The sequence below is a fragment of the Diabrotica virgifera genome, chromosome 1, assembly GCF_917563875.1.
Source record: "Diabrotica virgifera virgifera chromosome 1, PGI_DIABVI_V3a".
NCBI lineage: Eukaryota > Metazoa > Arthropoda > Insecta > Coleoptera > Chrysomelidae > Diabrotica > Diabrotica virgifera.
The window spans coordinates 107595130-107609118 of NC_065443.1; the positions used below are offsets into that span (position 1 = coordinate 107595130).

Genomic DNA, 13989 nt, shown 5'->3' on the forward strand with positions numbered 1-13989 from the left:
AGGTTTCACATTTATTTTAAATATTAATACTTCTACACAATTTATATATACATACACATAAAAAATATATATGTACCTACAAAATTTATTTCGCCGGAGAGATGACGGTCGCTATGATGGTCGCGAAATTAATCTTATTTCCCCATCGTAAAATAGGTTTTATATTTATTTTAAATTTAATACTTCTATACAATTTATATATACATACACATAATAAATTAACATATATACAAAATTTATTTCGCCGAAGAGATGACGGTCGCTATGATGGTCGCGAAATTAATCTTTTTTCCCCATCGTAAAATAGGTTTTATATTTATTTTAAATTTAATACTTTTATACAATTTATATATAGATACACATAATAAATTAATATTTATATACAAAATTTATTTCGCCGAAGACATGACGGTCGCTATGATGGTCGCGAAATTGAATCTTTTTTCCCCATCGTAAAATAGGTTTTACATTTATTATAAATGTAAATACGTCTACACAATGTATATATACATACACATAATATATAGCATGAGCGATGACGGTCGCAATGACGGTCGCAATGACGGTCGCGATGACGGTCGCGAATTCAATGCTTTTTCCCCTATCCAAAGAAAGTGCACAACGTGCCTAAAGAAGTTTTCACTTCAAAAATAATGTACTTACCTAGTACTTGCTATGCTATACCCCTAGTAGGCAATGCTCTAATTTACATAATTTGATTACGAACAAACTTTCTACAAATTTTCATCTAATGTATCGTTTTCTTACTCTATATATTGTTGTATTTTAATTCGACAAAAATCAAACTAATAAAAATTCATATAAACAAAATGTCAAAAAGTTGTTCAGTTTGTGAATATTCCCACATGACGTATACGCGAAGGTGGTGCAGTTTGAAATCGCTTCGACTCTCGTATGGCGGGATACACGGGAAGTAGGTTCAAGCCCAATGCAAGTTATATCATTTTTTTATTATTTTTTTTTTTTGTAGATTTTATGATTGTAAGTATATCGTTATATAATTTTTTTCAGAAAATACGCATTTAATTAAAATTTTTGGCAACAATTATTGTTCAGAAATCATTTGTGGCATTTTTCAATGTGGTTGTGTGTGTTTTATTCTTTTATTTTTTTAATTTTCGGTATTGTTTTAATAAAAATTTTTGGAAAGTAGTAGAGAAACTGTTTAAAGTATATTGATTTCGTTGAAATCATATAATAGAAGTCTAACTTCTTACGTGCGTACAAAGTACACACATTCTTTTTTTTTCATATGTTGTATTAACACTTGGTTCGCAAGATGGTTCCTCCCAACGTGGAAGTCTTAAAGAATTTTTAAAAAAAAATTACATTCAAATTAACTAAATGTTAATACAACATATAAAAAATAAAAAAAACTTTTAATAATGAAGTCTATAGAACCATAAAAATGTAAACTAGTAGATTCTTCCTCCTTCCTGGTCTGGTCAGTTTTGTCTTTGCTCCTGTATTTTTAAGCTGGTGATGGCTTGTGAAGAGCCGAAACGCGTCCTTATATGACCATTTTATTAATATATACATTTTGTAGTACTTTTTGAGTTTTGTACTTCCTTACCTCGAGACCATATTTGAGAATGGATACTTCTCTTCATGTTTTTAAAAAATAATAATATGTTTGGCGACCCCTTAGGTGAATACACTCCTGTACTCGTCTAGGCATTGATAAAATCAGATGATCGATGTCTGCTTGAGGCACCTCGTTACCAGCAATTTCAATTTCATCCATTAATTGTGCCAGAGTATGTGGAGGATGGTGCAAAATGGACAGTATCCTTCCCATCATATCCCACACGTGTTCGATAGGATTTAATTCCGGTGAACGAGGTGGCCACGGTGACCCGAAACTGTGAAGAAAGTCCATAGTTCGACGAGCAATATGGGGATGCGCGTTGTCTTGCTGAAAAAGAACGTGTCGACAGCGTAAAGTGGTTTGTAAGATGACATCAACATAACGCGCAGCTGTCATACATACGCAACTCTCATAGTTGGTTGGTAACCTCTCACTTGAACACAAGTACTTACCTTGTGCAATTTTCGAGCAAGGATGAAATACATTCACATGTGATCTGTAAAATCTTAAGACATCGACTTCATGTCGACCACTTTTTAATATAGAATGTAACAATAATGTAATTTAGAGGTTTTTATACCTATTGAAGTGGCTAGTTTCAATTACTTGTACACTGGACGTTTACACTGATGATGGTCAGTTTGACCGAAAACGTTTTGTACTTCCACTCCCTTGTGGATAAATTTTAAGGATTTTTTAATAAATTAATATGCCTACATACAACAGAAGTGTTTACTTCATCCCACGTTGTTATATTGAAGGTATACAGCCAACTACAGAGTTTACCCCCTTTTTAAAGTGGTAATTTAGGTGTCTTCGAACTCGAGTCTTTTTCTTACACTGAATACAATAAATAAACTGAGGAATAATCACTGAAAATTTCTGTAAGGTAAAACATTGATATTGTTATCATGGCATGCTTTAAAATATAATCATTGTGTTGCCAAACGATTAAGATCAAGGAATTATTCCCTCTGGGTGTAGCACGTCTAATGTCAATGAGTATATTCACTATTATGACATTATGTGCTGTAAGAACAGTAAGTTAGAAAGATATGATCGTGATGCTTGTTTTTTAGGCACGTTTCGTACTATCCCGAGTATTGATTCAAGCTGGAGTAGTGTCAGTCACACAACCTTCAGAAAATGACCTCTTGGTAACTTTGGACCGATCAGCAATTCAGGGAGCTGGTAGGGTAGCCATAGGTCAGTTCCTGTTGCAATTACAAATTTACAAAGCAACTGGAAATTTGGAAAAAGCCCAGGAACTGTACAATCACTACGCCGAAGTGACAGAACCATGGTTGAGTTGGAGGTAAGATAGTTTTATTAAAATTTGATATTTTAAATGACTTCTGTGAACTGAGGTGTGAAAGAAAGAACTGAAATTATTAAAACGTTTTTATATAGGTACTTGGCTTGGTTGTTGTCACGGTCTCCGCAAATTTTGTAATCCATTTTAAAAATAGTTCTAGGCTACCTAGGTACCTGAAATTTTCAGAATAGCTTAGAACTAGCTAACAATGCAATATTTAACTGCTATTATACAGGGTGATTGATTAGTGGGGTAAAGCTCCGTAGATCCGTTATAGTAATGGATAGCGATAAAAGTCAATAACAAAAATTGTAGCCAACTTTGAGCTTCACATTACAAAATTAGTTAGAATGTTACAGGGTGTTCGATAACATAGTGGCAGATCAAAGTTATGTTTTTAAATGGGACACCCTGTATTTTATTTTATATTCGAAATCTTAACTTCTCCATTAAAAAAATATAAAGGGTTGGTATGTTATACAGGGTATTTACAAAGTTATAACCAATTTTATATGAAAATCGTAACAAGTTTAACTCCCTGTATATGTACATAAAAATAAGCACAATGGCGATGGTTTATTGATGCCATATTTTTTTATTTATTGTCAAAATTTTCATAAATGATCGATATTGCTAATTTTCTTTATATTAAAAACAGGGTGAGTCAAAACGCAAGTAAATTATTTTCTCAGTAATTTTAAATGTAACACCCTGTATTTTATATCACTGTCGAAAAGAACCATTTTCGTACTTTAATTTTTATATAACATTCCCTATGTCCAAATTTATTAGTTTTCGAGATATTTTCATTTTTCAGACCAAATTATTAATTACGGGTCTAAATCTTTCCAAATTTTTGGTAAGCCATGACTGAATTGTCTAAAATTGACAATTTACGATTACTGATTATCAATCTGTAATCAAAGTTGGCTACAATTTTTGTTATTAACTTTTATTGCTATCTATTACTATAATGGATTTACGGAGCTCTTTCCCACTAATCAATCCCACTGTATGGATAAATCGATTTTTTTTTAATTTCAAACTATTTTAATAATATGACTAATGCAATGATATTTTAAAGTACATTAATAAATCGATATCTACAAATTGATGGTGGGTCAGTGGCATTGGACTGCAGATCAAGAGTTCCCTAGTTCGAACACGGCTGTTGCGTATATTTTTTAATTTTTTAAATAAATAATTAAAAGTTGATATACTTAAAATCCGTATTAAAAGTAAATAGATGGTTTTGATTGTTTTCGATTCATAGGGTTGCATAATCGCTGGACAGCTGTTTCCACCATTTCAGGCTTCCTCAACAGCGATAGCATGCACTCCTGCTAGCACTCATGCTAGCGCTGTTGAGGAAGCCTGAAATGGTGGAAACAGCTGTCGAGCGATTATGTAACCCTCTGAATCGAAAACAAGCAAAACCATCTATTTACTTTTCTATCTTTACTCAGATTTGATTACTAGAAAGTTCCTCTTCTGTCCTTTTCCTAGACGAATGAAAACGGAATGTGATTGCAAGGAGTCCTTTTTGTTTTCTATATTCGCCGTCTGCGGTCTTATAAATTGTAAAAGTCGCAGATTAAGGATGTACCAGAAGGAACTTTCAACACGAAGAGTCTCAGATTTAAATAACTATTTACCATTTTAATGGTGAATTCTGCATTTGAGACTCTTCAATTTGTTAAAATCCATATTTTATAAATTAATTATTATATATAAATATATATACCATTTTAAACAACCGTGGTATTATAAAAATTACTTTTTTATACTAGTGTAATTTTTGGAATTATAATTAATACACCTACTAAAAATTCATATTTTATTCTTTCGAAACATGTTGTGTCCTGTATATAACGAAACCGTGTTATTACAAAAAGTACTTTTTAATTATAGTGTAATTTTTGGAATTTTAAGCATTTTGTATTGTCAAAAATTCTTTTATATTCTCTCCTATAAAAAATAAAAACGTTTTATTATAAAAAAAGTTCTTTTTCATAAAAGTGTAATTATTTTTCACTGTAGAAAGATAACAGATACAAAGTATGTGACCGTGGTCGCCTTTTTGCTTGTTCCTTCATGTTTATTGATTCAGAAAAGTAACTGATTTCTGAATCTCATGAGACAGGATGAAATGCTGTCAAGCATGACATTGAGCCAATATCTTATCAAGGCTGTAATACCCCACTGTTCGCCAACTGTCTGACTTTTGTGGAAAAATATTGATTTTATACCCACAAGCTGAAAATTGTTTTATAACGCCAATATGCTATGTTTGAAAGTTTACAGAAAATTTTCCATGTCAACCTATTTATTTATAGCAACTTTTGGACAAAAGCTACCTCCTATTAGGAAGCACAATAGTCGCAGTACAGTCAGTTGTGGTACGACTGTCTAGTGATTTTCCCATGAACATGGTGTAGATGTCTATCTATCTATATTTTGTGTGTGATGTTCAATCAATAAATGTAGGTACAGTTAAAGACAGCTACAATCCTTGTCATGTTCTCAGTAGATCACTGAGTATGTATTTGGTTAGTAACGAGCTAGGTGACAAAAAAAACGAGTTGCAAACTTGCGAAAATAGCCTAAATGTCTTTTAGCCACAGCACCAAATCCGGCTAAGCACCATGACTCCTGATACTAGTTTATCTTCGTCTTATGGTACCATCTTCTATTAAAAGCTGGCAAGAATGTCAGCGAAGTAATGTCTATCTTGTGCGGCTCCAAATTGTGAAAGTGAGTCCAAACCATCCCAATCTCCTACATTGTTCAACCGCGAATGATTAGGTCTTTCTAGTTCTCTCAATAGGGAACTTGCACATTTTTTTATTACATAATAATGTTCAGTTATGTATAAAAATGAGATTTCCAAAATTTCACGCTTCAAAACCTCATAATAACTTAGAAGTACAAATTTGAAGTCTTCTGTATTTTAAAATAGTTCAAACGACCCGTTACGTCACATAGTTCCGTTTATGGTTATATTTAGGTATATTCTTCGTCTTCTTCTTTAGTTTATTGGCCTCCACCTATTTGGGTATTTGGCCAGCTAGTCGTCGCGGAATAAAGGAAAAATATTTATATTCTAATGACATTTATCGTATGTCATTGTAATAATATATACCAGTTTGTTGAGATTGGAGTTTGATATAGTTATTGAAGGAAAGGACAGAAGGTTTACTATGGAAAATAAAACCATTTTGTAAAAGTACAAATTTTCTATGAATAAAACATTAAAAGGGTAAACCCTGTAGTTGGCTGTATACCTTTGTTAAGACAACGTAGAATGAAGTAAACACTTCTGTTGTATATAGGTATATTATAAATTTATTAAAAAATTTTTAAAATTCATCCACAAGGGAGTGGTTGTACAAAACGTTTTCGGTCAAACTGACCATCCTCAGTGTAAACCTGGAAATAAGTGAACCACTTAGATTGAAATGCAAAAGGGTGAAATTTTGACAGTTAAAAAAGAAAATGTGGTTACTTACGTCCAGTGTACAAGTAATTGAAACTAGCCACTTGAATAGGTGTAAAACCTCAAAATAACATTATTGCTACATTATGAGCTGTATAGTAATCGACAATAAGTCGATGTCTTAAGATTAAAAATGTATCACATGTGGATGTATGTCATCCTTGCTCGGAATTAGCACAAGGTTGTGATCAGGTGAGAGGTTAACAACCAACTGATTAGACAGATTGGTGCCTGAAAATTCATGACAAGATGTCAAAGAAGATAGGTGGATTTCTCAAATGTCAACCGAAAAATTTTTGACAATGTGCATTAATATTTAACTTAATTATTCAATTGTGAATATGCAACTATTAAATTTGTTTGATATGAATTCTAAATTGTAAATAAAGGTTAATAAGCTATAATGATATATTCATTAGTGCACCGTAAACAAAAGCAAAATTCTACTCATATGCTGTGACGTCATAGACTGTTTGTCTACTGTATAGGACTGATAATAATTATATTAATTTGAGCAAAGTTATAATGAATGAATATTATTGAAAATTATATAGAAAATTTTTAAAATTTTTTTATCAAAATATGATATTTTAATAGAGTAGCAGCTGTAGAATTGGAAGAAATGCCAATAGGGAATGGTCGGTTGCATATGTTTCAGGGAACCAACGAATATAATGAGAAAATACCAATCTATAGATCTGTAATGTGAATTATTGGAGGTATTAAAGGAAATGATATTAAAAGAGGGAAGTGGAATTGAAAAAATGTATGTACATATCTTAATCAAGAAATCTTCTCTAAAAATATTTTGTTATGACTGAATGTAAAAAGTTTGTCCCATATAGAACTATTGAAAATCTAAATTTAGAAAAATTATTAAAAAAGGTGATAAGGTAAGTTGCCTATGTTCAGTGGACAAATAAATGAAATATAATTACTGTTTTGAAATTAAATTGTGTGAATTGTTAAATGGATAAAGACTGATATTAAATTAGGAAAACTGCGCTGAAAGAAATGTACATGTTTTGATCAAAGAAGAAAATTAATTTTGATTGTAAGCTCTAAATGTAAAAAGAATATGTCACATATTAAACTATTGAAATTCTAGATTGAATATTGTATTGACCAAAGTTGATATTAAGTAAATTTATTAAATGTTGATAGCTGAGATTTATTTTTTAATTTTAATCTAAATGAAAAATAGAGTGAATCAATTAAAATGTTGGAAATTCAACAAAATTTTTGGTTATTGTCTATATTAGAATGTCATATCCGAAAAGATCAAGGGTTCTCTAAAAATATTTTGTTATGACTGAATGTAAAAAGTTTGTCCCATATAGAACTATTGAAAATCTAAATTTAGAAAAATTATTAAAAAAGGTGATAAGGTACGTTGCCTATGTTCAGTGGACAAATAAATGAAATATAATTACTGTTTTGAAATTAAATTGTGTGAATTGTTAAATGGATAAAGACTGATATTAAATTAGGAAAACTGCGCTGAAAGAAATGTACATGTTTTGATCAAAGAAGAAAATTAATTTTGATTGTAAGCTCTAAATGTAAAAAGAATATGTCACATATTAAACTATTGAAATTCTAGATTGAATATTGTATTGACCAAAGTTGATATTAAGTAAATTTATTAAATGTTGATAGCTGAGATTTATTTTTTAATTTTAATCTAAATGAAAAATAGAGTGAATCAATTAAAATGTTGGAAATTCAACAAAATTTTTGGTTATTGTCTATATTAGAATGTCATATCCGAAAAGATCAAGGGTTCCATGGTGTGATTTTGATATAATGAGAAAATGATTTTGTTAAGTGAAAATAATTAAAGAATGAGATGGAAGAGATAGAGTCTTGACAGGAGCACAGAGTGAAAGAAACTGGAAGTACTAAAAGAATATTTGATTAGGTATAATGTTTGGGTTTTTTGTTTATTTTGGGTTTGTCGTGGTATGTATAGGAAAGAAGGCCAATGTGAAGGTGAATAAAAATATAGAATTATGGAAATAATTGTCTATGAATGGGGGTGAAATCACGGTTAAGAGAAAGTTGACGGTTAACACAGTTTGGACTTGTCCTTGCGTCCCTGACAATCTCTAAATCCTCATATAGGTCTAAACGAAGGGTATTCTTATCTTGGATGTTATGAATCAAAGTCACACCATCTGGGATGTTAAGGTGGTGTTTGTTGACTTTGAGATGGTGAGAGAAAGCTGATGTATTGTCACGTTTAGTGTGCTCTGCTGCTCTAGTAGACAGTGATCTATAGGTTCTTCCTACATAAGAGGCATCACAATCGGAACAAGATAATCTGTAAACACCACTACGATTCATAAAGTTGATTGGATCTTTAGTGTTAGATAATGTTTTGTTGAGAGTGTTATTGACTTTAAATGATATGTGGACATTGTCCGAAGAACAGAGAATGTGTTTGATCTTCTCAGATATGACAGTATTATGAAAAGGTAGGGACCTATAGATTGGTGTGATGACTGGGTTTGAATTGTAAGCTAGTTGCTGAAGACGATTGGATTCTCTTTTCCGGATGAGCTTGTCGATTATCTTGTACCTTATCACCTTTTTTAATAATTTTTCTAAATTTAGATTTTCAATAGTTCTATATGGGACAAACTTTTTACATTCAGTCATAACAAAATATTTTTAGAGAACCCTTGATCTTTTCGGATATGACATTCTAATATAGACAATAACCAAAAATTTTGTTGAATTTCCAACATTTTAATTGATTCACTCTATTTTTCATTTAGATTAAAATTAAAAAATAAATCTCAGCTATCAACATTTAATAAATTTACTTAATATCAACTTTGGTCAATACAATATTCAATCTAGAATTTCAATAGTTTAATATGTGACATATTCTTTTTACATTTAGAGCTTACAATCAAAATTAATTTTCTTCTTTGATCAAAACATGTACATTTCTTTCAGCGCAGTTTTCCTAATTTAATATCAGTCTTTATCCATTTAACAATTCACACAATTTAATTTCAAAACAGTAATTATATTTCATTTATTTGTCCACTGAACATAGGCAACTTACCTTATCACCTTTTTTAATAATTTTTCTAAATTTAGATTTTCAATAGTTCTATATGGGACAAACTTTTTACATTCAGTCATAACAAAATATTTTTAGAGAAGATTTCTTGATTAAGATATGTACATACATTTTTTCAATTCCACTTCCCTCTTTTAATATCATTTCCTTTAATACCTCCAATAATTCACATTACAGATCTATAGATTGGTATTTTCTCATTATATTCGTTGGTTCCCTGAAACATATGCAACCGACCATTCCCTATTGGCATTTCTTCCAATTCTACAGCTGCTACTCTATTAAAATATCATATTTTGATAAAAAAATTTTAAAAATTTTCTATATAATTTTCAATAATATTCATTCATTATAACTTTGCTCAAATTAATATAATTATTATCAGTCCTATACAGTAGACAAACAGTCTATGACGTCACAGCATATGAGTAGAATTTTGCTTTTGTTTACGGTGCACTAATGAATATATCATTATAGCTTATTAACCTTTATTTACAATTTAGAATTCATATCAAACAAATTTAATAGTTGCATATTCACAATTGAATAATTAAGTTAAATATTAATGCACATTGTCAAAAATTTTTCGGTTGACATTTGAGAAATCCACCTATCTTCTTTGACATCTTGTCATGAATTTTCAGGCACCAATCTGTCTAATCAGTTGGTTGTTAACCTCTCACCTGATCACAACCTTGTGCTAATTCCGAGCAAGGATGACATACATCCACATGTGATACATTTTTAATCTTAAGACATCGACTTATTGTCGATTACTATACAGCTCATAATGTAACAATAATGTTATTTTGAGGTTTTACACCTATTCAAGTGGCTAGTTTCAATTACTTGTACACTGGACGTAAGTAACCACATTTTCTTTTTTAACTGTCAAAATTTCACCCTTTTGCATTTCAATCTAAGTGGTTCACTTATTTCCAGGTTTACACTGAGGATGGTCAGTTTGACCGAAAACGTTTTGTACAACCACTCCCTTGTGGATGAATTTTAAAAATTTTTTAATAAATTTATAATATACCTATATACAACAGAAGTGTTTACTTCATTCTACGTTTTCTATGAATAGTTCATACGATCAAAAACACTTGTAACGTCACATAACTGTATTTTCTACTGACGTTTATAATGTCTAATTTAAAATTATATACAATTTTGTTTACATTGTTGGTGCAAAATGTAAACTTATAACCGGATGACGTCACGACGCGTTTTGAGCTGGCTGGTATAATTTGAATTTGTAATCGCCTTTAAGGGCCAAACGAAAGACAAACAAAACTTTTTTATCTTTGATACATGTTTTAAATTATGTTCTATTGTGATTTATAACATTGTTTTCGAATTTAAAATTTTATGTTAGTTCCCTATTAACTTCAAAAGCACTGCAATACTGTTTTTTATATTACATGGTCAAAATATGACGTTATCTTCTGTTTTATGTTAGTAGTAGCCCAATAAATGACCGTTTTGGAGTGTAATTTCCAGGGGCAACTCCGAATTGCATGAAAATTTGGATTTAGGTTCTACTTACCCTCCACTTAAAAGTTGAATTTGTGCCGTTGGTTGCTTTTACTCGGGGGGTGACATTTACCCCTTCTTGGGGGTGAAAAACGCCTGTTTAAAATAAGGCCGGAAATGGATAAATTGACATATTTTAAGCACCTTTTTTTCTATAAAGTTTTTTACGTAAGTCAATACTTTTCGAGTTATTCGCGATTTAAAATGTTGATTTTTCGACAAAAAAACTACGTTTTCAGACCGTTTTTCCCAAATAACTCAAAAAGTAAATATTTTATCGAAAAAAATGGTGTACCAGTAAAGTCTACAAATTGAGTAGACGCAAAGTTGTAGCTCATGAAAAATACGTTCTTATTCGTCTAATTCCAAATCGAATAATTCAACGCGAAATCGCCGAAGAAAGAAGCGTTTTTCGGGAAATCCTTAATTAATATTTTTAAAGTATCGAAAAAAAGCTTATTATTTGTTTTTTACAAAAGTTTACAGCATCAAAAATAAACGAGTTACACTGAAAAAAAAAGTTGGCCCCTTTTTTTGGTAAAAAAATCGTGAAAACCTCTCTCTATTTAGCACCCTAAATGAAATTAAGGCTTTAGCTTTACCATCTATTTTAACTGTATATGTATTGTTTATATGATCTGTAAGTTTTATTGAAGTGCTTATTTTTGATAACATTTGGTTTTATAGTAAAAGAAAATTTTCTAAAAATTTTTGAAAAATTTCATTTGTTCAAAATAACTTAAAAAGTATTAGTGATAAGAAAATTCTTAAAGAGTAAAAAAATGTAGGTTTTGCTATTATAAATATGCTAGTTTCATTTTGATTCTCCGTAAGACAAAAATTGGTTAAGATATGGCTGTTCAAAATTTGCATACACTCGTGATTAGTGACCCATTCAAGCTTTCTCAATTATAACCCGTTCAAAAATAAACACTTTAAACCGGTGAGACTGACAGATCATATAAAATATAGATAGGTAAATAAATTGTTTGTAAAGCGGTAGCGATTAATTTCATTTGGGGAGCTAAACACGGCGAGATTTTCATGATTTTTTACAAAAAAAAATGAGAGCCAACTTTATTTTGAGCGTAATTCGCTTATTTTCAATGCTAAAACTTTTGTTAACAATTAAAACAAAGCTTTTTATAAACACTTTAAAAAAGTTTAAATGGGTTTTTCCTGAAAGTGCTTAATTTTTCGGTGATTTCACCTTGAAAGATTCGATTTGGAATTAGCTGAGTCTTCATTTATAATGAATAATTTAATTTTTTTAGGTCAATTGTACTAGCCAATAAACAACCAAGAAAAATGTTTGTCCAAGCCAATACATCTACAGCAGAAAATGGCGTTAGCCTGAAATCATACGAACCATCGCTAGAAGGTTTGGTCCAATCTTGGGTTGAAAGGTTTTCAACGCCACAACCGTTGTATGATGCCTTGTTAGAACTATCGAAAGCTGATGCTGCTCATTTTTAAAAAATGCCGTAAATTATTAACAGGTTATTATAACCGTTTTGTATTACAACTGTATTATATTTATATAAATGGATAATTTATTTGCTTCTTCACTTTTAAGGAGCTATCCTAGTGTAAAAGTACGAAATTCATATACGTTTTTGGAAATTTCTAAAATAAAAAGAACTGTACCAGTTGTTTTGAAAATTTGTATGAGCAGTTACTATAAAAAGAAGTACACGTAAACAAAATGTCATAAAAAAATGTTGAAAATTAAACGAATTATGTGCCATCTGCTGGCACCGCGAAAAAAAACATAGCTCCACTGTTGCAGTGATTGGTACTAATAGAGATCATGAAACATAAAATTTCAATTAGGAATTTTTTTGATTGGATAAAAAATGTCAATTTGGCAGCTTTTGAAACTGAGAATGTTTTAGCTTATTTTAAATTTTTTTCAACACTTCATTTTTCCAAATTTTAATATTTTTCAAAAATCCTAGTTGATGGTATAAGAAAAAACTTATATTTCAATAATCACTTTGACATTTTATGTTTATGGATCTCTGTTAGTCCCAACCACTGCAGCAGTGGAGCTATGTTTTCTTTTTCGCAGTGTTAGAAGATGGCGCATAAATCGTTTAATTTTCAATATCTTTTTATGAAAATTGTTCTAAAGGTACTTCTTTTTATAATAAATCCTAATTTACATTTTCAAATCAATTGGTACAGTACTTTTTATTTTAGAAATTCCCAAAAAATTATATGAATTTCGTACTTTTACACTAGGATAGCCCCTTAATCGATAATTTAGCTGGTACTAATGAAAAGAAAGACATCAGTTAGTTGTAAGTCATAATTTTTATACCAGTGATATTTTGTTTATCCTTCAAACTACTTACCATTGAAAGAAGTATTTTTTATTAATAATTATAACCTTGTTATAGTTATGTAAATTATGATAACCTGTTAATAAAGTAATCGTCACATTGGTTTCTGTTTAATGTCTCAAAAATAAAAATATATCATATTTTTGAAGTAAATTTATTGGTTTATATAGTTTTGTATATTATTAAAAGCTTCATATTTTTCAGATTTCTATGTATAAATATTATTAAAGAATGTTTTACACATGACGGTCTTTCATGTTCGTTTATTTTATACGTTACAACAAACCTACATATTTGTTTTGTTGGCCTTAAGAAGGCATTTGATAGGGTCGAATTAAAGGACGTTATCCATTTATTATACGCAAGATAGGTATCTGTAGGAATAATTAAAACGATCGAAAATACCTACCAGAATAACACAATAAAAGTTAAAGTAGAAGAACTAAGTAACCCAATTGAAGTTGGCAATGAGATAGACAGGGGGATTCCCTATTGTTTAACTTAATCGTGGATAAAACAATAAAAAAGTGAGAACTAAAAAAAGGATACCAAATGGGGAGAAAAACAACTTAAAATAATCTGCTATGCAGACGA

The 13989-nt window shown here is 30.3% G+C and overlaps 1 protein-coding gene across 1 annotated transcript in view; it reads left to right on the forward strand.

The window, feature by feature from the left end:
- LOC126879755 (dipeptidyl peptidase 3) overlaps positions 1 to 13638 on the forward strand; it is a 52546-nt gene extending 38908 nt beyond the window's left edge. Inside the window, exons 7-8 of the mRNA XM_050642991.1 lie at positions 2689 to 2924; positions 12325 to 13638. Coding sequence (XP_050498948.1) covers positions 2689 to 2924; positions 12325 to 12526 — 438 coding nt within the window. The 3' untranslated portion in view covers positions 12527 to 13638. The remainder of the gene's footprint in view (positions 1 to 2688; positions 2925 to 12324) is intronic.
- The last annotated feature ends 351 nt before the right edge of the window (positions 13639 to 13989 follow it).